The 24972-nt window shown below is 43.4% G+C and overlaps 1 protein-coding gene across 1 annotated transcript in view; it reads right to left on the reverse strand.

Moving 5' to 3' along the window:
• trol (terribly reduced optic lobes) overlaps positions 1-24972 on the reverse strand; it is a 591503-nt gene that overhangs the window by 228681 nt on the left and 337850 nt on the right. Inside the window, exons 27-34 of the mRNA XM_055065643.2 lie at positions 22772-22879; positions 22138-22245; positions 19364-19474; positions 14815-14928; positions 13952-14065; positions 13753-13860; positions 9870-9980; positions 9724-9780 (exon numbers count right to left, since the gene is read on the reverse strand). Of these exons, the coding sequence (XP_054921618.1) occupies positions 9724-9780; positions 9870-9980; positions 13753-13860; positions 13952-14065; positions 14815-14928; positions 19364-19474; positions 22138-22245; positions 22772-22879 (831 nt within the window). The remainder of the gene's footprint in view (positions 1-9723; positions 9781-9869; positions 9981-13752; positions 13861-13951; positions 14066-14814; positions 14929-19363; positions 19475-22137; positions 22246-22771; positions 22880-24972) is intronic.

The following is a 24972-nucleotide window of genomic DNA, read 5'->3' on the forward strand; positions in this document are numbered from 1 at the left end:
CATACATTGCAACTTGCCCAGTTTGCCAACCTACTGGTAATTTGAAATGGCAGTAACAAGGCAAAATGAAATGTTCAGATATTCAGCTAAAAAGTTATGCAACACATTTGCTTATGGGAGATAATCACAAAAAACCTAAAATTATGTTCAGTAGCCATAAGCAATTCAATAATTGGAGACTTTTCCTGCTCCCTTTTGAGCCATTCATGCTTTCTTCTGTAACCCTTCCACTGCTCTGTCAGCAATGTTGAGATGCAATGCTATTTAACTCTCATTACCACTGGAAATGCACTCATTTTCAGTGCATTTATGTTTTACGATTTCAAGACTTAGTAGTCTCAATGTATACTGCGATACATAAAGTTATAGCCTGATCACTGGTGTTTTGAATGGATGTATATTAGTTATATTTTTCTCAGACAATTTGAGAATTATGTTTTGAATTGAATTCTTAGGTATTAGGTGCCAAAGCCATGATTTGATTACGAAGCACGCTATAGTGGGAGATTCTGGTTTAATTTTGACCACCAGGGGATCTTTAACATGCCCCCAATGCACAGGACATTGGCGTTTTTGCATTTCGCGCCTACTGAAATGCAGTGGCGGCAGCCGGGATTTGATCCCGCAACCTCGTGCTTAGCAGTGCAACACCATAGCCACTAGGCCACTGCAGCAGGTAATTTTTATGTGGAACTTCAAGGAAGCACTTCAAGGAACACGAATGCAAGTAACAATTATTTTAGTACGAGTACCGAGAGTAAAAAGAACAGATATACAAACTATGGACCATATATCTAGTTCCCAACTTTTATAAGTCAGATCATAGCAAAAAATTGTGAAGATTTGCTGGCACCAATACTGGACAAAGTGATGTCCGTGTTATACAGGCAAGTTAGCTTCGAAAATGTGAAAATGGGGAAGTTCCTATTGTACAGGGAGCATCTGTATCGGCCGTGATTAAGCTGATATAGCCGTGTGATTTCTTTAAAGGTGATTGCCGGTTTGAATTCAGGGACCTCGTCGACGGGTGATAGGGGCGACGCTCGGAAATGAAGCGCGCAGGCTATAGGGCCGGCTACTTCGTTCCCCTCTATTCCCCGATGAGCTGGGGCCCAAATGATGGAGCGTTGGGGTTGGAATCCCTGGTTCTCACATTTCTTAAGGATTTGGAAGGCACGATATCGGATTTGGTCTTGTTCTATATTGCGGCAAGCACCCCTCGAATCAGTAATGATGACTCTAGACGCTGGATCTGCAGCAGCAAGCGCAATAGCCACCTCCTCCGCGTGAGTAATATTGGGGGCCCGGAAGGTGAGGCCATTAACGGGTGTGCTTTGATGGACGACTGTCGCCGTAAACCAACCCCCGTGGTGAGGGCCGGCAGCGTCCATATAGAATACTCCTGGGCGATCTCCATGATCCTTGTAGCGTGCGCTTGGCGGCGGCCCTCGTGAGTATCTCGTGTCACATTATTATATGGAGAGAGTTTACCTGTAAGGCGGGACGCCAAGCGTCTGGCAGGGAGACTGGGTTCCGTGTGGGTTATACATCGGATGTGCAAGCTGGACAAGAGGCGGCTTCCTGCTGGTGTTTTGCTCAACTGCAAGAATTGATTGTTAAGATGAGCCTCGCGTAGTTCCCCAAAACTATTAGTCATCCCCAGTTCGAGGAGACATTTCTTGGATGTAGTAATGGGGAGATCGAGGGCTCTTATAGATCTTGCGTAAAATCACCTCAAGGGTGTTTTCATCGCATTTGTGTAAGTGGAGGTAGGGCCCCAAGTAGAGTATTCGGATCGTTACGAATGCATTTGCTAGCCGCAAAGCGTCTTTGCATCGCAAGCCCCCCTTTTTATTGGATACCCTGCGGACCATACGAACCACTTGGTCCCCCACCTTACGGAGCTTTTGAAGAGTGGTATCAATTTTGCGGTTCATATATATGCAAAGGCCCAAAACTCTGATCTCGTCGCGTTCCGGGATGGGGCCTGTACATATGGATAGGTTGAGTTTACTGGTGCACTTCGGGTTGGGTCGTAAGTGCACAAATTCCGATTTGGTCGGGGAGCATTCCAGGCCGCATCGACGGGCATATTCGTCCACAATATGCCGCCGCATGCTGCAGGTTGACCTCGATTGCTCCAACCGATCCGTGAATTGCCCACAATGTGATATCATCGGTGTACAGAGCATGCTGCATGCCTGGGACCTCACCCAGTAGGGCAGGGAGCTTCATCATGGCCAGATTGAAAAGGAGCGAGAGTACCGCTCCCTGCGGGATACCTCGCGTACCGAGCTGGTACGGGCCATGTTCCGTGTCTTGTATCCAGATAAAGGTTTGGCGGTCTGTGGGGAATTGTTTAATGTAGTTGAAGGTGTTGAATCCACAGTCTACCTGGGATAAGTGGGTATGGATGATTTCGTGCGTGACGTTATCGAAGGCACCCTTTAGGTCTAGCGCAAGGACTACCTTACTGCCACTAGGGTGTTAAACTGGCTCGTGAATCTCCGTATGAAGTTGTAAGACATCCTGCACGGACCGGTGTGGGCGGAAGCCATACATGTCTGTGAAGATGTGTTGGGTTTCCAGATGGGTGGACAATCTATCCCGTACCATAGACTAAGCTTTCCCACACAAGAGGTGAGGGAGATGGGCTGGAGATTGTGTTTATGGTTTTTCCTGGTTTAGGAATGAAGGTTACCAATGCCGTTTTCCAGTCAATGGGAAGAGGGGTGTCACCTTGCCAGATTGCATTAAAGTGAGGAGCTGCTCATAGGCAGGGTTGGGGAGGTTGGCTAGAAGCTTTACAGTTACCTTATCCCTGCCCGGAGCTGTTCCTTGTTTCATTTTGGCAAGTGCTGCTTCGAGGTCATGAAGCTGGAACAGGCGATCCAGCTCGGCATTCTCGGAGCCTGCATATGAGTACGCGTGACCTCGGGCATCCTGATGTGTGGAGAGATTTGTCTCGGAGATAGCCAGTGCGGCTGTGTCTCCGTTAAAGTTGTGGATCGCTTGCTGGAGGTGTTTATGGGATTCTGTCTGGGTTTACGTAGGATCAATTAGGGCGCGGAAAAGACGCCATGTAGTCCAGTTCGACATTTGTCGAGCAGCCGTATTGCATCGGTCTACCCAGTTGGAGTCTGCGAGCTGGGCTGCGTACTCTGCCGCCTGCTGGGCAAGTTTATTTTGAGTTTACAGTTGTGTTTTTGCCGGTGCCATCGGCGGACAAGGCTGTGCCGGGCCTCCCAGAGGTGAAGAAGGTGGTTGTCCACCGCCGGATTCACCTCAGAGCTGAACCTGCTGTTCAGTGTCCGAGTTGCGTGATTAGCTTTTGGGACCAGGTGGTGTACCCCTGTTCCACTATAGGTTGTGGGTTGTAGTTGGAACGAAATTTTGTCCAGTCTGGAAGGGTTTCCTTGTGGTGAGGACGAGTGAGGGTTGAAGTGCGGATTGTGGTCGTGAGAACACAGTGGTCGCTACCGAGGGTTTCCTCGGTATTGTGCCAATCTGTGTATCTTATGTTTTTAGCAAAGGTTAGGTCCAGGCAGGTATCCCGAGTCACGGAGTTCCCAATCCGAGTGGGTTTGGCAGGGTCCATGTGAAGAGTGAAGCCCAGTGTAGACGCAAGCTCTGCCAGCTTGCGTCCACGTTTCTCTTCACGGTGGTAGCCCCATAATCGACCGGGGGCGTTGAAGTCTCCAACAATTACGAGGTGTTCCCCGTTTGCCACCTTTAGTGCCCTGCTGAAGAGATCAGCAAAAGTGACAACTGGTAGTTTTGGTGAGCTATACACATTTAGAATGTGAATCGGGGGATAGTGTTTTCGAAGCAGAAGAAGGGTGACCATCGCATACCAAACAGCTACATTACAGTCCAGGTCCACCGGGGAGGCCGCATAATTTTTATGGACACAGATACAGCTCTGTGCGTCCTGCTGATAGCTTATGTAGTTCGTGAAAGTGACGCCTTCCCCCAGCTCTTGGAGGGCTACTACAGCAGGAAGTTGAGGGAGGGTTGTAATGAATAGTCTAAGGTCAGCTCGCTTGGTGCGCGCCTTGAAGCCTCGACAATTCCACTGCAGGATTTGAACACTATTCGAGTTGCGTTGTGACACTTGGAGGGATTTAGGGTGCCCCGCCATGTTGAGTACTGGGATGTAAAAGGGTCAGGTGCGGGGCCTGTTTTGAGCCGGAGGGCCCCGGTAGACAGGGAAATCGTTGGAATCAGTCCTCCCGGACCGATTCTTTCTCCTCGCACGGAAGATTGATTCTGCTCTCCTTAATATTTTGACGGACGAGGTGCTTGACTGTGCCTCTCCGTCGGGTAGCAGGAGTAGATTGAGGTATGTGCCGCTATAAGGCACGGGATTTCGCAGAGGGCTGCGTCGAGAGCAGCTGTGAATTGCTCTTCGAAAGCCTGAAGTCTAGCATTCATTTGCGCCTCCAACGCGTTCAAGTGGCACGACCGAAGCACGCTCCCCTTGCTTGCCCCTGTCTCCGCTCGTGGCAAAAGTAGTGGCGGCGCTGTCATCACCCACTCTTCCCATTAGTTTGCTCTGCGGCACGGCCGGTGCGAATTTTTTCGTGTTGTGAGTTTGTTTAACCTCATGAAACGACTAAAAGAGCAGCGTCTAAACCATTGTTACGCACCAGGTTGTACAACTGGATATGCGCGTGTGCACCAAAGTTGTAAGTTCTCTTTTTAAAGCCCTGAAAGACTAAGAACGACGACTTCTATGGGAGCGCAACCTCCATTGGCTTGACAAGCCGCTTGACCGCAATTGCGCTGTGTGCAAGCACCTTGATCGGCATTTTATTGCGAGAGACTACGTGCATACCATCAATGGTGTTGAAGTTCGAATGCCAAGGGGAACGCCAACGCTTGCCCCTAATGCGGTTCTGGCAATTTTGCCCAACCTGGCTATATATTTGACACAAAAGACTGGCTCCGCAAAGCGGCGTTAATTGCCATTAATTGCCTTAGCTGTTACAATCTTGCCAAGATTGTCCTTGGACCTAACGTTCAAGAGGAAGTTGTAAGCTCGCTTTTGACTGTTGAAGACCAAACTGCTAGTTTGAACAAGCAGGAGCAGTTGAGTGACTTCTTGCTTGACGAGGGAGATATTGAAGGCGTCAAAGATTCGCTTGATAGCACCTCTGACTGTACTGGACCACCCATACATTATATAGAGTAGTGACTCAAGACTTACTTATTATGTGGCAGGCTTTGTAACAAAGAAGTGTGTACTGAAAAAAAAGTGCAGTGAATGCATGAACCAGCTTTTGCTGCCTGCTTCAGATGGAAAGTGCTTAATTGCTGCTGTTTTCATGAAACCTACCGACTTCACTGGTCTTCTCTACCCTTCACTGAAGCTTTGTGTTTATAAGTGATCTTGAAGACATTTTCACTGGCTGCTTTAGCAAGAGTTAGCTACATCGAGACAGCATTACGGATATGTTGGCAGTCATCAACAGGAGCAGCATTGGTGGTGTTGGTTGGGGTGAACATTGCAAGGTATTAACCATGAAGTTGATCGGTTTTTAAGTCGTCACATGAATGCATTTCTACATCAAGGGTCTGAATAAGTGTTATGATGAGAAACGAAGTGCACAGTAGCAATTGAAGTTAAGTCAATCATAAATGGTTGCAGTGCCATAAATGTATGCTCCCATTCTTGTGCCTATTCTAATGCAATGTGTTCATTTTTGAATTAATGTGAAAATAAGAAACCGTTTTTTAGCAATGTGAAGAAATAACATGTGCCTTTGTTCCCATGTCTGACCGCAAGCTGGTAGAAATGGGAAACAAGATGTATACAGTAAAGTGTTGTATTTCTTCAATGCCACTCGTAAACCCAAGGTACAGAGTGAGCTCCCAAAACAGAGTAATGTATTCGCAAAAGTAATTATGTATTCAAAACTAGTTTATAGGTGCCGCGTATTTCATTGAAACAATTCGCCGCTGTTAGCAATGGCGCCGGCTCCGCCTTTGTATTTCTCGCCAATGACTTGGAAGTTCGAAAAGTACGGCGGGCTGTATAATAGCGGTTCTCGATAGTCAGCTTCGCCTCGATACAGGAATGTTACGCAGTGAAGCGTACACAAAGTGCTGCGGTGAAGCCACGATGGAAGAACACCGTGGGTGAAGCATACCAAAACTGGGAATGGGTAATTGTGACGGGACGGTTGTATGCCTTAAAGGGGTGGAGACATGAAAATTTTCGTTCATGCGTTCTTCGATGCAAGCGCTGCATACTGCTTCAGGAAGCACGATACACACCGCGGAATTCATATATACCCGATAAATAATTTAGTGATAGCATTATTATACCGAGCGATTTCGGTTTCAGTTTCTGGGTTCCGGGTGATGCTATGACGTCGTAGGAGAGGAAACGCAACACGGCTTGGTCACGTGGGTCACAAATAATAGTGACGTAAAACTATGCTGCGTCGTCTGCTCGCGCATACGCGTGCTCCGCCAGCAGAGGTAAACTGGCGACTCGAAGTGCATGTCGCGATTATTACAATTATTGCGAAGAGGATCAACAACGGTAAGAAAATATTGCGCCTTGTGAGAGCAATGCCTCCTTTACTAGATGCCCGCCGCGTTGCTCGCTTTCACATTTTAGCGACGGTTCCCTTAGTTGAAGTTAGTTCAGCATAAATTCCGTGAGGCGGCGCTCGTTGCCTTTTCAATTTCTGGCGGATGTGGCAGCGGCGGCTGAATGCATCCGCCGGCGCGTTATATGCGCGGGCGTCTGTTATAGCGTCCTCGATTACCCACACCGGTGCCCACCGGGGCGCCTTGGTGCGCACTTTCATCCTCTATCAACCGCACCGGTGCGCACTGACCATCGGATGGATGGATGGATGGATGTTATGAGCGTCCCCTTTGGAACGGGGCGGTGGCTTGCGCCACCACGCTCTTGCTACTATGCTGCCTAATATCCTACCTAGGTTCACCAATGGAAAAAAAACACTATGAACTACTACGTCCAAATTTTCTGATACCCTATTGCGAACTGTGCTTTTGTACGTCTCCGTCTTTTGTCGTTTCCCTACTTTTCTTCCACCAATCCTCCAATCGCCTCTTACTGATGTCTATTGCGGACCTGTTTGCTTTACCACTACTCCCGCTGAACCCAAGGGCTTCAAGGAGGCCAGTGGTGCCTAAATCAACCGCTGGATAGACGTCTTCACATTCTAATAAAATATGCTCCGTCGTTTCCCTAGCTTTACCGCAGCAAGCACATGTTTCTTCTTCCTTCTTATTCCTTCCGGCCGGCTACTTGCCGCACGCCGTTTGCCATTCGCGGGCCGCCGTGGGGCATTCGTGTTGTACACTTCTCTCCTCTTGTGTCTGTGTCTGCACGCCTTACCCCTTCTTTGCATTAAGAAATGATTTCTATATGCTTGCAGCTCGGTCATAGTGGAGGCTATGCTCAGTCGCTCGGTTCAGCAGGCTCCGTAATCGGCATTTCATCGCTACTCATCATACGTCACGTTTTTGTGCTAGTGTGTTATGACGTCAATATTTTCGTTCCTCCGCTGTGACGTCATAACAACCGCGCTAGCGATGGGTCTCGACCACGAGAGGGAGCTTTTAATGACTTGTTGGAGCTGAATTAAAATTATTTTGAAATCTTTGCAGCGTACAATACCTTGTTGTGGGTGTCCTCGCATACAGAAGCAGCCTACAACAGACTTTTTATAGCCTCAAAATTTGGTGTCTCCACCCCTTTAAAGGGACACTAAAGAGAAAAATGATTTCCTGTGCATCAGTAAATTACCTTTCTTCAACACCAAAAACACCACTCTTCTTACGATGAGACGCTTGGTAAGACAGAAAAAGCGCAATAACGAACGACAGGTGTCCACGCCTCCTTGAAATTCCCGCACCTGGTCGCTGTGACGTCATGTATTTTGATGGCATCTTCTAGGGCCCACTTAATTTTGTAGTGCTACAGATTGATTACATTGTGTTTTAAGGGAACCAAATATTAAACATGGCAAGTTTCAGGAACCTTTACACAGCCAATGCGGCCCAAATGCGAAAACATACTTTGTAATCTGACAACACTGACGTACCGTCGTCGGGGTTCCGGCGCGAAATTCAAATACTGATACTTCGACCTTCATTTTCTCACCTAATAACCAAGCCGTTATTTTGAAATGACTGCCTGCAAGGTTCTGAAACAATGCTTCATTAGTCTAAACCAATTTATTGCTTCGCTTTAGTGTCCCTTTAAGAGGAAGCTTTACCTCGGGCCCAACTCCGACGCAGACTGTTCAAATACATGTAAAACGCGAAACCGCTTTTCTGAAATAACCCCTGAACCGATTTTAATGAAATTTGTTGTATTTGAGAGATAAAGTTACATTCTAGTGACTGCTGGTAGCAGAATTTCTATTTAGGGCGTGAATTTTATGAAAAGGATTTTCAAGAATTTGAAAGTTTGAGAAACATAGACGCACGAAGTTTATAAATTAATAACTCTGCATCAAAAACATATCGCGGTTCTGTAAATAGCATCCATTACATCATTTAAAGCGGAAAAATTTGATGTCAATTTACATCTTACGTGAATTTGTTACGTTGTGTACAAGGGTTCCGCAAAAGCTGTATTTCCATATTATTAAATTTTTGGCATTAATGTGTAACATATCAATTTTGTCCGCTTTAGATGTACTATTAGATGCAGTTCACAGAATTGGGTTATTTTTCATTGCTGAGTTACAGGGTTGTAGACTTCATAGTTTCGTTTCCTGAAAATTTTCGTTTTCTGCCAATTTTTTTAATAAAACATTGACAACCTAAATCGAAATTTTGAAATTAACAGCCACTAGATCTTAAGTTTTTCTTTTAAATGCAACAAACCTCATCAAATTTGGTGCAGTGGTTGCCGAGAAAAACGAATTCTCCTTTTACATGTAGTTAGATAGGAGCACCCGAGCTAAAGCTTCCTCGTAATATACACGCGTGCACCCGCCGTCACCTATCACAGTACGACCAACGATACGCCTTATTTAGTTATACTGTCACTTGTACTTGATCTTTATTGGGCGACCACATTTTACCGCCTAACAAATGTTATCGTACAGCACAGGACGCGCCTGCATGTATCGCAAGCTTCTGGAATGTTATCGATGGTTCCATCCACTGTGTCACCAAGCCTTGTGTAATCTGATTGCATGTATGCGTGACGCGAATAGTGTAAAACTTTGTGGAAGACACGCGGGTCCCAGCGATCACTCTGGAACCTTTGACGACTCACGTATAAAAGCCGACGCACTTGACCCGCTGATCAGATTTCGGACGATTTCCAACTGTGTTCTCCGCTATCGTTGTGTTTCAAGTGTAACTTGCTCTTGAAGGCACAAGTTTGCCCAATAAAGGTTTAGTTTCGCCATTTACAGTTTTGCTACTGTGTCACAGTCACTACCACAATATGTGTACTGCCAGGCCTTCATAGCTATTTCAGACGTGCATGCGGCGATTTGAGCCCGTGAGAGCAGTAAAAGGCATACATCCGTTTTTTCCGACTGCCCGATTTTTCAGACGTTTTCGCAGCCTCTAGGAAGTCCAAAAAATTAGGTGTTGATAGGTCAAACAGGAGGCCCGATTTCAACATGCAAGCATTCAATGTCTACAGAGATACCCTTATCCAGTACACCCAGTATAAGTGCTTTCAGTTATAGATTTAGCAGGATTCATGTATCATACCTTGTCTAATTGTCTGCCGTTCTGGGTAGACCTTGATGTTCACGCCAGCATCAGGAGCTGTAAAGGTTTAAAATAATATGAATGCAAGCTAATCTAAAGTGCCTCAGGTATCAGGATAAGCCACTTTAATAATGATAAATTCTTACCACAGTCTGCTTCATCAGAAAAGTCAGAGCAGTCAAAACGACCATCACAGCGCTGAGATCGTTCAATGCAGTGAGCATTAGCGCATACATACTGTCCAGGCTGGCATGTCCCTGAAAAAAATATATAATGCAGATAATAAAAATTACTGTCACAGGAAAAAAAATTGTGTGCTGTAAGGAACAAACAGAAGATTACACCAAAGCAACATTAACGAATGGTTCCTTCCTGCTTTCCTATCTGAGCAGCACTTGCCCATTACTCCTTGAAATGTCACCGTGCATTGACGACTGCAATAAGATTGACTGAATCATGGAAAAGGGGTCATTACTATATCTTGCTCGTATGTCTTAGAAGTTGGCCCACCAGAGAGAACAGCCATTAACAGTAAACATTCAATGAAATGATAGCTGGTGCGGAATGATCAAGGCCGAGGCTATAGTCACCTAGCACAGAGCAGCAGCAGCATTAGTTATGATCCCCCTCCCCCCCCAAAAAGTCATTTCCTTGAATCTTGGAAGCTCAGCATTTGCGCTCAGTTTCCCTTTGACACAGGGTTATAATGTACACCATAAATGAAAAAATACAGGCCTATATTTGTTCAAATAATAACAGCCAGCATTTCTATGTAAAAGATCTGAATCAACATTCGTAATTGAAGTAGTACTAGTAGTAGCAGTCTATCATATTTAAGAAAGAAAAGGAAAAAGGAAAGGAAGGCTGCGGGAATCTTGAATGTCACTTTCTACTGAACATCTGAACTGTCCTGCGACCATGGGAAAGATACAGGGCAAGAGGATAGACAGGGACAAATAGCAACATGCTGCTCAAATCTACAGAACTACAGCTCAAATTCTACAAACAGTATTCTGCTCAGACACCTCAAGTATAGGAGGTGTAGGTAATTGGACGTACAGACAAAAAGTAATAGCAATAAAACATGACAGTTAACCTAAGCAATTTCAGCACATACAGAGGCAAGCAGTAAGCAGGATAAACCTACAGCAGTTAAGCTCATCAGATCGATCAGGACAGTGAGGCACTCCATCACAATATTCATCTCTGTTTATGCAGAGTCCTGATTGACATCGGAATTGTGACGGCCTGCAGAGGTGAGATTCTATAAGGCAGACAGACAGCAGGGAAGAGGTAAGAAAAGACAACATTAAACAGCAAATGAAATGAAGATGGCATGCAGAAGTTACTCGTATTGTGCATATTAAATTTGTGAGCTTGTAGTCACGGGTTTGGCATCACAATTAGGTGCCTGTCATTTTTACTGCGCAACAGTAGTTAGAATATTGATGTATTGACTATCAAGTAATTGTTTTGCTTTGTGTCATTGCTTGCTCCGGATAATGCATGAAGTTTTAAGGCTGCAAACTGTTTTGTGGAATGCTTCTAATGTTTCAATTTCAAGCTGAACTATGTGTATGATGCCTAACCAGTATGTTGTTTTAAATCATGCATTGCAATGTGTAATTGAAGAAACTGAGCAAGTTTTGCACTTCTTTTCAGTGCACTTAAAACCCTCATGCTTGAGTAGTGATGAGACAAATTTGATCAGTACCACAGTTCTGCTCATCAGAAAAGTCCTCACAGTCATAGTAACCGTCACATCTGAGCAAATCCTCCACACACTTCCCATCACCACATCCAAACTCACTGTGACCACATCCCCCTGCAGCATGCAAGAAAGAACAGAAGCATTTAGAACCCCGAAGTTGAGAGAATAGGGCAGCAAAAAGGTGCATCTACACAAAGCCAATAATGGTTAGCAGAAAATTATGGCAAGAGCAACAGGAACAGTGAATAACCAAATTCCACACTGGTTCTACGAATGCGAATATTGTGTGCACTAGAAATATCTCAAAGTAAAAAGAATAGTGCTGGGGGTCATGTGAGCAGTGTTTTTCCACAATTTTAAGCACAAGTAAAAATGCAGACACAGGTTTAGTACTGCCATCAGACTTTTTTACAGAAGCAGAAACATCGAATGAGTAAAGGAGCAATTGATCCAATGATATGCAATCTTAAGCAGCTTTTAAGGAGTGCACAATAAAATGAGGTCAAATTGCAACAAGTCCTTTCAACACTTAATGTAAGACACATGGCTCCAATACTAAGATAAATCCTGGTGAGTACATAATTTTAGCATTTAAAAAAAGAAAAATGGCAGGATGGTCATGAGTGCATAAAGCGAATGTTGAAGCTGAAGTGTGGGCTGGTGTCTTCACTCCCAATCTTGAGTGTGCCAAACCTCTTGGGGGACCTCAAAATGTGCCAAAACCACATTATGACAATGAGGCACGCTGTAGTGAGGGATGCCGGATTAATTTTGACCACTTGGGGTTCTTTAACGTGCACCCAATGCACGGTACATGGGCATGTTTGCATTTTACCCCCATTGAAATGTGGCTGTCGCGGCTGAGATTCGATCCCATGCCCTCTGGATTAATAGTGCAATGCCATAGCCAATACACAACCATGGCGGGCGCTTGGGGGTCTGAAGGTCCTGCTTCTTCCATGCCATTTCAGTGTTAAATATGTCTTAAAGCCTTCTCATTTAAACTGTTATGCTCCTCGGCGATGCTAGATCACTCGCCAGCTTCCTAATCATACAACGGTACAGCTGAAGATTGCATGATGACAGCATGATGACAATGGGATGAAGATTCTGAAATTATGAGAGTAGTATAACAACAACAGCGTGACAATGATGTGAGGGCGACGGTGTGATGCTGACCGTATGAAAACGACTATTTGATGATGACAGCTTGACAACGACAGTATGACAAGAATCGGATTACAAAGCAAGAATGACCACGATCACATCATGACAACGGTATGACAATGAATGCACGAGGAATACTATGAGAATGATAGCATAACAATGGAGTAACAATCGTGACTGAATGCTGAAAACATGATTATGATGGAACGACGGAATGAATGTGACACTTCATGTCCCTTTTTTTCAAATCTCGTGTGTTCATTGTGGTAACTTCCCGAATTATGAATCACCAACCGGCCTACACCCACACTCTGCTATGTTACAATATGACGATGGGATGACGACGATTGTGTGTTGACAGCGTGATAATGATAGCACACACCCAGCAGCATGACAACATTAACATTTTAATTAAATTGTAGGGTTTTATGTGCCAAAACCACAATCTGATTATGAGGCATGCCATAGTGGGTATCTAGAAATTTGGACCACCTGGGGTTCTTTAATGTGCACCTAAATGTAAGTAGACCTTTTTCTTTTTAGTTTATGTGTTTCGTTTACTGCTTTCTTATACATTAATGGTCTGAGTGCTTTCTATGACCCAGATTACCCTCCATTTTCCGTGTGTTTGTGATACGTATTCTCTTTTTGTACACTTCTGATTATTATTACTAGCACAATAATCTCATTGGTCTTGTATTATCTTTCGTGATTATTGTTTATGAGTTCCCAATTTTGTTTTCAACTTATTACTCATTTATTACATCTATATGCGTTACTGCACCCCCCCCCCCCCCTATGTCATACCCTCCTGCGAGAGGGCCTTTAGGGGTATTCTGAATAAATAAATAAAGTACATGAGTGTTTTCGCATTTTGCCCTCATCGAAATGCCACTGCCGTTGCCGAAATTTGATCGCGCAACCTTGTGCTTAGCAGCCCAATACCATAGCCATCAAGCAACCATGGCGGGTAGCATGACAACATAACCAGCAGCACATGCCCATGGGAACTGTAGACTACACTATCTGCACTTTGTACATTTTGCTCACAGGTGTAAATGTTATTGTTATGATGCAGGAACATGGGAGACACTAGCTTGCTCAAAAGCAGAGAACAAACAATGTGGTAAAAAATGGACAGAGGCACTTACTACACTCTAGTTCATCCGACCCATCCCTGCACTTGTACTGGCCATCACACCTGTGGCTTTTCGCAATGCATTCTCCAGTCCTGCACTGGAATTCATCAGCTGTGCAGCCTGCAAGCACACAAGAAATAGCAAAAATTATCAATTCTTGCTGAATGTGCAATTCCTGTGGCCTCCTATAGAAAAGGACCTTTTTACTTACAATTTTCTTCATCACTTCCGTCAGCACAATCCCTTCGATGGTTGCACTTTCCAGAGAGCCTTATGCATTCGCCAGATTTGCACTTGAACTCATCAGACCGACAAGCATCAGACACTAAGTAAGGGAAGGTTATTTATATAAGTAAGGAAAAATTATTTATGCAAACAGCTAATACGCATATGTATGCCACTTGTTTTCATAGGAAACGTGGCAGTTCGCTGTCATGATATTAAAAAGCTGAACTTTTTATCAGAATGAAATATGAGCAGTGAAGCATCATGCACTTCAGGCATAGACAGCACCAGGGTCCTTGTAATTAGGAGCCAGTGGGGAGGCACTCTAAACTAGCCTAGCATAGCTTTTCATTGCTGGTTGTAGCAAGGGCTAAAAATATTAAGAAGCGAGTCAATGAATTATAAATTTGCTATGCTGCACTATCATGGTCACATTGATATGCACTACAGCTGCTGAACACAGCTAAAAGAAAAACTTAAATTCCACTGGGCAGTCAATAGAAACTTGTGTTGTCCACTTTGAAACACTACTGTGAGAAATCTGTATATGTATGTGCAGCAGTGGAAGCAAGAGTTGCATTTAGCTAGTTTATATAGAAATAGCAGAACTGAATAGAAATACCCACCACCATTTCCCTCCACATTGCACTAAATGCAGCCAGAAAATACCAGTTGAAGTTAGGAGCTGGAACTATGCTACATTTTAACATAATACTCATGCAGATGTTTTTCTTTAAAGGCGTTGCCTGATTTCAGTCACATTCAATTCAAAACAGTGAACTAGTATACTCATGTACTGCTTATTTTTTGGAAGAATACTTTACACATGCAAAGTACATTAGTACATACCACAGTTAGCTTCGTCAGAGAAGTCAGGGCAGTCTACTCTCCCATCGCACTTTCTGCTAATGTCAATGCATCGCCCATCACCACACCTGAACTGCAAGGCAGAGCAACCTGGAACTAGGTAGACATGCAGCATGCTTAATCTTTTTGCATGCAGTAGCAAACAGTGTCTGTACAGATTCTTTAGAAGTTCCGATGACTAATACACCTATATATCAAAGAATTCATGAAGTTTAAAAGCTGCATGCAGCAGCTTTAATACAATGAAATGTCTGATGCTAGTGTAAACAGATTGGCAGTTAACTAATAACGAAACTTAATACCTCAAGACTTCCCCTGGGCTATGAGAAAAAATGCCCAAGAGGAGGACTTCCAATAAATTTTCATGACCTGGAGTTTTGAGATGCACACCAAAACATCAGTATTGAGAGAGTTCAGATTCTACACCTACTAGAATGCAGTCACCAGGGCTAGAAGTTCAACTTAACTAGTTAGCAGTAGAATGTCTAAAATTCAACCGATATTTGATCATATAATTCACTTTACTACAAGAACAACACAGAGTGCTGAAGAAATAAACTACCGATGAGGCATGTTTTAGCATTTGCCTTTGGCAGCCTCTTAAGTAGAACTTTCATACACACTGCAGAGGAATTTATTTCCTAAGTGGTCTTACCTTACTTACACCAGTGCTCTAGCAGGCTTTATTTCACATTAGACCAAATTTTCTTCTCTTTAGACTTCCTTTTCAGGAGTTCTTGAACCACTGCACTTCACATATGTGATATCACTTATGGTGTTCGCTATCTGCACAGGGATTACCCGATTCATTCAAACCAGCAATTAAGTCCAGGCAGAATATCTCCCCACACTAACCACGCATTTGCCAGTATGCCATACACACCTAGAGTTGACCGCTTTAAGTATTTCTTCCTCCATTGCTGGACTTAATAAACTTGATCTCCATGTATTTCATGACACCAATTCAGTAGAGACTTTTCAGAGAAAGCTGTAATTGTGCTTCCTATAGCAATGTGCTTTTCTTCTGCATCTTCACTTTCCCACCCTATAGGTGCCCGCAACGGGTTTACAGTATTGTAAAAAAAAAAAAAGTTTTTTCATGGTATCTAGGTCTAATGTAGCATCTGACTACCTTGAATATTTAAAGTCACTTTTTTTTTTTGCAGATTTGGCAGCTCACTGAAGCCTCCCTACGAATTTAGTTGGTTGCAGCTGGAGAAAGCAGTATCCTTACTACCTTTCACAGCTCAGCACCTTTGAAAGGTGAGAAAAGGAACTAGACTAAGCTGCTGCAAAAAATTCAGAGGCCGATTTCTTTGAGATGTGCCCATCAAGCAGTCACAATACAGATTTGCAAGCACAGAAACACGGGAAGACTGCAGTCTACATGCAGTAACCAGTGGCAAGTGCTTGCCTGCTCAGTAAACTAAATACACTTAGTTACTGGTGTGAACCCAAAACCTTCATCCTCAGCCTCATCTTCAACCTTCATTATCAAAGTGACATCAGGAGTGCATATTTTATAATGAAGTAAGCTTCCAAAGAAGTTAAAGGATTTAGGTACTAAGGTTGCAGGACATTCAAGGCCTTGGAATTTGAATTTAGATTGAGGAATTCAAAATTCTGTACGGACCCTGCAAACAGGCAATGACTCCAACTACACCTCCATCACTAATATTCGCTATCAAGTTAGTGTCGCATGAAATTTGCTAGCAACTGCAAAACAAGCATTAAAACAAAATCAGACAAAGCCTTGTAAGTCCTCATACTACAATCAGCAAATGTAATGTGCTGCGCCATGCAAGCGCGTCATCAACCGATAGCAGGAAGCATATCTCCAATGCACGCAAAATAAAAATGTTTTTATTTTGCGTGCACCATTTTTATATGCTACTGGGGTGATGTCACGGTGATATACAGTATGTTGTCGCTCGAGGTGGCATCACGAGATATGCTTCCTACTGTCTGTTGATGACATGTTTGCATGATGGAGCATAATGCATTAGCTTTGGCACCTCCTCCTATCATTCAGTAGATAGACAATCATTTTATAATAGTGAGCTGCAAGTGTGGGTCATTGTCCACCGCCCTCTTCATGAACCTCCTATCCGACTTTTCCATTGTGCCACTGTCACTGTGTTCATCTGATCAGCTAGTGCAACCAGGCACTGGTATAGTGCAATCCTATAAGCACTATGTTACTGCCCATTTAACAACATTCAAAACATTCACAACAGTTCCTTTCATAGCATTATCATAGAGCATGCAATATAGTGAAATGGCACTAGAACAGTGCAATATTTGGGAGCTCTTGACAAATTGCGCACAGTTATGGCATGTTTTTGTACACTCAATAACAAGATTTTATGTATAATTTTATGTATAATAAAGATGCAATAAAATTGCCTGGTAGCACAGAAAGGCATATATTTGCACAAGCACTGAAGTAACATGAAGACAGTCTATCAAACATGAAAGGCTATATGAAGCAGAAGCGTTATTGAAACGTACCCCATGCAAGCCAGCCAGGAAGCACCCTTAATACCACACGAGAAGTAGCATGTCCCTTCAGTGAGAAGCCTTAAGCAAGGTGTTAATCTCTCTCTCTCTCTCTCTCTCTCTCTCAAGAAAGGACAGCAATTTCAGAGTCCTTGAAAGTGAGCTATGCTCTCTCCTAGCCTGTTGAGCCACCAGCTTAGATAATGTAAATGGCATAAGTTGCCCACACATGAAGTATCTCAATAAGGTCCATCCTATATGATGACTTAGTGTATTCACTTCTGCTTTTCTATCACCATTAGCTGAATTCCCATTTTCCGAGGCGTCGATAAAGGGAAAGTTGATATCAAACAAATTGTACCACGAGGCTGTAAAGAAACTTTATATCGATTTTTTGGGAATGAAAAAGAGCTGTAGTCAAAGAAAACTCCATTTAGAAGGTTTAACGTCACAACACTGCCTTTTTAAAGCAGTTGCTCCAAGAACTTTGCTAACCAGTAGCCAGCACAATGACAAATTGACTGAAGAGAAAATGAAGCTAATCAGGAATTTGTATAGGTTTAATTTGTGGCTATGTGCTACATTCAAATGGACGTACACTTGCCGTTTCATGAATACCTCCCTCCATCTTGAAGGTTCCCAAAGAATGTGTTTGCTTAATCACTCGCTGCATGCTGATAAGTTAGCAATACAGCATATATGCAGAAGTTTAGATATAGGCACCCTGCATTTTGCCAGGCCGCTCCGCCATTGGGTTGCATTTAGCACTGCCACTCGCCACTTCCAGGTCTCTGGGTAAAAAGCTCCCTCGACACAGGCCCATTCGCATGTTTGCCTAGTTTTGCGTGTGGGCACAGCCCTACCATTGTGCAACAGGTTCCATTAATGCACAAAAAATATATTGTAGAGATAAAAACAGTGTGAATAATCCCACAACACGCAAAGTCTGAAGGTATTTACAGATAAAGCCAATGCAGCGGTTGCTACTGTTGCACTAGTGCAGGCTTTCAGAGCAGAATAGCATAAAAAATACAGAACGAGAAAACTGAAGACAGACCTGAGAGGAGTTGCCTACATTTTTTTCATCCCTTTGTGCTATTCTGCACTCAAAGCTTGTAATATATATGCAATTTCGACTTGCCCAGGTTAGTAATTTGTTGACCTAATGTTAAAAAAAATTAAATTATGGGGTTTTACGTGCCAAAACCACTTTCTGATTATGAGGCACGCCGTAGTGGAGGACTCCGGAAATTTCGACCACCTGGGGTTCTTTAACGTGCACCTAAATCTAAGCACGCGGGTGTTTTCGCATTTTGCCCCCATCAAAATGCGGCCGCCGTGGCCGGGATTCGATCCCGCGACCTCGTGCTCAGCAGCCCAACACCATAGCCACTGAGCAACCACGGCGGGTGTTTGACCTAATGTCACATTTATGATTGTTTTCTTCGGAAGTGCTGCATTTGAGAAAATTTTAGTGAGAACCAAAGCTTCCTATGTGTAAAGTGTTTTCAGCTGGTTGGTTAAGAGGGCTGCACCAGTAAACTTTCTGTGGCTTCCAACAGATGCCTACTTAAATGTTTTGCATTTGCTGCCTCTTGGTCCATTGTAGGTTTTGTCAGTTTCCTTCACTTTTCTTGCCACTGTCCTCAACTTCCATTTGTGAAATTATCTCCAGGTGTAATAGGCCAATTCCACCCCAACCACCATAGCTGTCTGCCTCCCACCTTTTCTTGCTAACCTCGCAGCAAACATCTCGAACGTCTTCCCCTTTCAACAATCCTTCAGATACATTGAGGCAACCCATACTCAATACCTGCAATGAGAGCATGTGGCAACCACTCCTGCACAGGATGCTGCTCGATGTACCTGGCTAACTTTCTACACAATAGCACAAGCACCGTGTTAGAAACACAGGTTGCGTGTACTTGCAATGCACCACATTAAATTACTGTAGTAAATGTAAATACTATTTGCAATATACTGTGGGAAAAATACTGCCTCATGCAATTTGAAAGACCTGAAGAAAGCTCACTGGGACAGTTGTACTCATCCGAGTGGTCCCTACAATCAGGGGTGCGGTCACACTGTCTGGACTTGTCAATGCAGGCTCCATCACCACACCTGAATTCATTGGCCTTGCAGCCTGAATGCAGCAAATAAAAAAATTCACTTGAAGTAATCATTCACAATGCATTTCACAATGCTGTGAGAAGCATTTGCTAAGAATTGTCACTTGCACCAGTATTGTATATAAAAGAATGCAACAAGAAAATTTGAGCGAAATGCATAACAAATGTCAGAGTCTTGGGTATTAAAAACAAAGTAAAATATGCCTAAAATAGCATTACGTGGTAACACATGAAACTAACAGCGACCTAGCTAAACATTTATTTACATCATTAAGATGATAAAGATGACTACAACTGTAGAGACTATGTAAAAGCCTTTCTAACCTTAGCCTTCAGATAATTATGTACAAGCAGAAACAAGGTGGCAATCGTGGTGTAGCGAAGCGACTATCACCTCCAAAGCCAGTGAAGATGAGGGCTTGCATGCAGGTAGCGCGAGAATAGAAAACACTAGTGTGCTCGACCGAAGGGTCACAGTGTCGGCCGCTCCAGAGATACTGCTGCACCATGGCTGGCCTAAAGTGCAATTACCAGAGTTCTGTCACGCGCAGCATTTCAGGTTCCTTTTGAGTAGCCTCTACCTTTTCAGTGAAAGTTTCAATGTGGTCAAAAGCTTACTGCATCATTGTTGGCACAGACGTGCACGGCTTTAATTCATACTTGCACTTTATTTCTGTAAGTCCTGACAATAGGACAAGCGCATTAGAAGCCCCAGTGGTGGCTATCTCATCCGTGTTTTTTCACTTCACACGTTTATTTTTGATTTCCACTCTGAACACCATGCACAGACATATTTAAATATATGCACAGGACAAAATTTATAATTTTTTTAAACAGATGGAGGTAGCCAACTAACAATTATTTCTAATGGTATGGATATACCTGTGCCTAGAGAATGAATATGTTGCTCTATGTTCACCTTGCTTAAAATTACTTTGCAGGCTTTTTTCAGGGTTAAGAAAGCACTCAGACTTCAGTGACCCCTTTGGCAGAGTCTTATTAATGGCGCATGAAATGCATGTGAATGATATGGGTCTCAGTATGCCCTCTTTCCAGTAGGCAATGGTAATGACTCATGAAAAAAAAAAAAGAACTCTTCCAATAATTTACAACATTTACTATGGATGGAAACATCACCACTTGCATGCAGAGGTCATAAATATATAATTCACTCTAACTGAAATGAGACCAAGCCAGACTTCACTTGAAATCAGAATCAATAGCAGTCATGTGCAGCAGCACTTATACTCTAACTCACAGAAAAAGAAAAGAAAGAAAGAAAGGCTGCAGTTTCACCCCAAAGGGGAAGCAGCATTAGTGATAGTTAATATATATATATATATATATATATATATATATATATATATATGGGGGAAGTTCTGAAAGCAAGTTCGATCAGTTATTTTCACACTGAAGCTTTATTGCCAAAACAAGTACACCACGACATCATGAACTATACACCTTGCACTTTTGATGGAAAGAATTGTTGCACAGCCTGCTCCACCTCAGCATTGTTTTAGAAGTGACGTTCCGAGAGTGCGGCTTTCAATGCAAGGAACAGGTGCCCATTCATTCCGGGTGACTTCATTCCGGATTCTGGCACACACTTCCATTGTCGACCAAGTCAGTGCACGTCTGTCTGCCACTGCGATTTGTACTCTAATAAGCTCAGGCTCGCCGGTCTGCTGCTACTATTGCTTCTTTGGTGTTCTGCGCATGAGTCATTCTTCCTCAGCTGACACTCCTTCCGCCGTTGAACCAGCAACAGGCATGGATTCTTATGGAGATTGTTTCACCTGGTGCACCACCTTATTCTTTAAAAAATATGAAGCTTACTTTCAGCAAGTCCCTTGCATACATATATACATAGGTGAGGTTCGGAAAGCTGGTCGAGCCCCAGTGTGCCCCCCCCCACCCCCTATCTGCCCAGAAAGATGACCATTCTGCCTATGCTCATACCAATGAGAATGCTTTTTTAGTCCAATTTCTTAGTCAGAAGGAGGTCCCAATATAGCCACTGCCTACGGGACCTTTTACACTTAGTATTTGTAAAAACTTCCAACTACTATATTTACTGTCAATTAAAAAAATGCTGACATTTCGGAAGTTTTTAATGACAAAAGCAGCAGTTCTAACAATACAGCAAGAATTACAATGAAGCCATAATATTACCATTAGATGTGGTTGATTTGCCTTTTTTTTGTCCCTGCAGTTGTACAGTTCTGCAATTTTATGCTTTGAAGTAAGAGTTGCCGCATTACCTGCATGCACTGATGCACCTGTGCTGTTATTAATTCAAGTCTTCCGCTCAATATGTTCAGCTTCTTCAAAAACATTCATTATTCTATATGCTGGTTATTGGAAAACTTGAACAAAGAATGGCCAGCCAACAGCCACTCTAGTTCAGATTCAATGGCCACACTAATTGTTGCAGTATTCGTTGTTGCGTTCCTTTGCATGCACATGTCCGCCAAATAAAAAGTTCCCCTCTTTATTCAGCCCTTTTGATAGTGGGCCTGCATCTTCACCACTGCTATACTATGACAACACGTTGTGAATGAAGTAATTCGATGAAGCATTATTACAATGAGCATTTTATAAGCAGAGCAGGTGTCTTCAGAAAACACCGAAAATGTAACCAGTTTGAAGAAAGAAAAGTGAAGTAAACACTGCTTACTGCAGTTCCTTTCATCGGAGTAGTCTCGGCAGTCAGCAGTTCCATCACATTTCCTGCGGACATCAATGCAGCTTCCGTCTCCACAGCGAAACTCGTTGTCCTTGCAGGCTGGAATTTTCCCAACGCATGTGAAGTAATCAAATTATTTCTCAGATTTTATAAAATGCTATTAGGGCCCAACGCCAGTTGTCTGCAGTAAAAATCATGCAGATGTTACTTGTTTTGCTGTAAGGGCCCTTGTCAGGCTATTACAGCAGGCAACGAAGAAAAAGACGTGGTTACAACTCATAAAACTCTGGCTGTGGATTCCTTTGAAGAAATAAATAAAATTCGCATTGTATCCAATGCGAAGTCTCAATACAGCACAACATTATTTATTAATGATAAACCGCAAAAATGCACAGTAATGTAATACATACAGGTTAGATTTTGAGAATATTGATAAGCACTTGTTTAAACGTAATGGGGTTACGCTTGACAAAATGCTACTTGCAATGCCCTGCAACAGGTAAATTATATTGTTACAAAGAAATACGCATTATCACTTCGTTCCTTATCAGGACTTGAGCAGTCCACTCACATTTGTTTTATGCACACTTGGGAAGCAGCTGTCCTTCAGAATTGAAAGCCTTACCACAACTGGTTTCATCTGAGTAGTCTCTGCAGTCAGCAGTGCCATCACATCGTCTTCGGCCTTCAATGCATTTACCATCACCACAGCTAAATTCACCGTCTTGGCACTCTGAAAAACGAATTGACTTCATAAATTTCCCTGCTTGGGCATAGCTGCTTAACAGAGGCTTGTTTAATGTGAAATATCTCACGCAAACATGCAGGAGTATGCAAGAAACATTCAGTTGTGTACACTCTGAACTATAAAAAGAAAGGGGGGGCCCTGAACCACTTTTTATTGAGATCGATAAATGCACTTGCAATTAAATTGGACTATTTCAGAAATACTTTGCTTCTGCTGAATGCAATCAAGAAATTTTTGCAGCAGAGTAATACGTAATCAAACATATCATTCGCGGTGCTTCCGCTCCTTCAATGATTTGCACTGCGAAGGCTACGGCGGAGTGGGGCGTGTCCACAGCACTCTCCTTACTGAACGTCACAGTGGCTCACAGCTGAAATTTTATTTTGGATGTTCACGTAGATTCTCCTATTTCAAATTTTTGTGCCTATGACGTGGCAAATGCATTTGTCCTCTGTGAGCCTCAGTGCGCAGCGGACTTGTCGCGGAACCCCACGGTGGCTGTGGTACCAATGCTACAGATCGCTGTTACATGGCTATCAATGTTACAGATCGCTGTTACAGGGCTAGAGTGCATGCACTCACATGCTCCCGTCTTGCTGTGCTACGTAGAACATACCAGCTTTGCCCTGCACCAGCTATACCGACGGATAGTAGCCACATCCAACTTGTGCACTTTGAAGAGCTCATTACCAATGCCTAGGCATTGTCATTGCAAAGTCCGCCAAGGCATCAAACCAGGAGCAGCCAGGAGTAAGCGCGTGCTGGCAAGTGCATGTGTCTTAAGTTACGTGTGGTTCATTACTAGTCGAAATTAGTGAGACCCGATGGCCACGACACCGATAAGCAGGGTGGCCAAAGTTAAATTCCTATGCGGGCAGCCACGGCCGAGCGTGAGCAGACTGCAGTCTGCTTCTTCCGGAAGTATGCAATTATCGAAATTCGAAAGCAGATTTTCGCTTACTTGAGCCTGTTTATTAAACTGCGTCTACACAGTAACAGTAGGAAGAAGCACAATGATCAAGACACCCTTGATTGGCGTCTGCTATTGGCCAATAGTAGCCGCATATGGGAAAAGAATCCTCCAGAAAAGAGTTAGGATACAGTGTACTAGAAGGGGGCAGTGGGCTTACTCAGCTGTTTCTCTGACACTTAGTGTCACATCCAAGAGGAGGCACCACAGACAACTTCAATGGAAACTTTGCTTGCAGAGTGACCCTAGCAAAAGCTTTCATTTTCCTTGCACTGCTGTTTTCAGTTCAAAGCAGTTCACACTATGTTTTTAATTTCGTCACACTTCAGAATATTCACACATCTTTAGCAAGCGCTATATATGTTTAGGCCACAAGATATTTGCCAGAACAGTACCTTGTGGGAAAGGACTATGCCAATCCTTCAGCGATTTACTGCCTATCCTAACCGCTAGATTTTTTAAGCAAGTAAGTCGTCGCTGACGAATTTTTCTTATCCAAAAGGGGCCTCAAAATTTTCCAAATTATCAGGAGTAAAAAAAATTAATTTGAAATCGAAGTCTAATCTTGAATTAGAGGGTTGGCGACCAAATATACGGTTTCATGTCATATCGACCCAACCGAAATGATTTTTTTATCAAGATTATGTCAGATAGTCCACCAGTGAATCAGAAAACAGTGCACGCATACTTCCTAGCTAAGCTAAAAAATGCAGGTACGCTAGCCAGATGGGGGACGAGGCTTAGCTTTCACTTTCACCAGTTATAGTGAACAGATTTCCACTAAATTTACGACGATAGTATTTTGAAAGAATACTAGTGTAAAGTGATTAAAGGGACACTGAAGGCAAATACTAAGTTGATGGGGACTGTTTAAATACCATTCCAGAAACTTCGCAACGCTTGTTTCGTGCCAAGAAAATATTTAGTTTACGAGAAAATTGTATCTGAAGGGTCTGAATACCTTTTTTGAAATTCAATCTCCCACCACCCAACCGGGGGAGTGGCGGCGTTGCATACGCCATTACCAAAAAGTCCCTTGATAATTTGAAAGTAACGACACTCTTTGAACTCTGCCGCCGCCGTGCGACCTCCTCGCCCTTTACGCATC

This window comes from Dermacentor andersoni, chromosome 3 (genome assembly GCF_023375885.2).
Source record: "Dermacentor andersoni chromosome 3, qqDerAnde1_hic_scaffold, whole genome shotgun sequence".
In the NCBI taxonomy this organism is placed as follows: Eukaryota; Metazoa; Arthropoda; class Arachnida; order Ixodida; family Ixodidae; genus Dermacentor; species Dermacentor andersoni.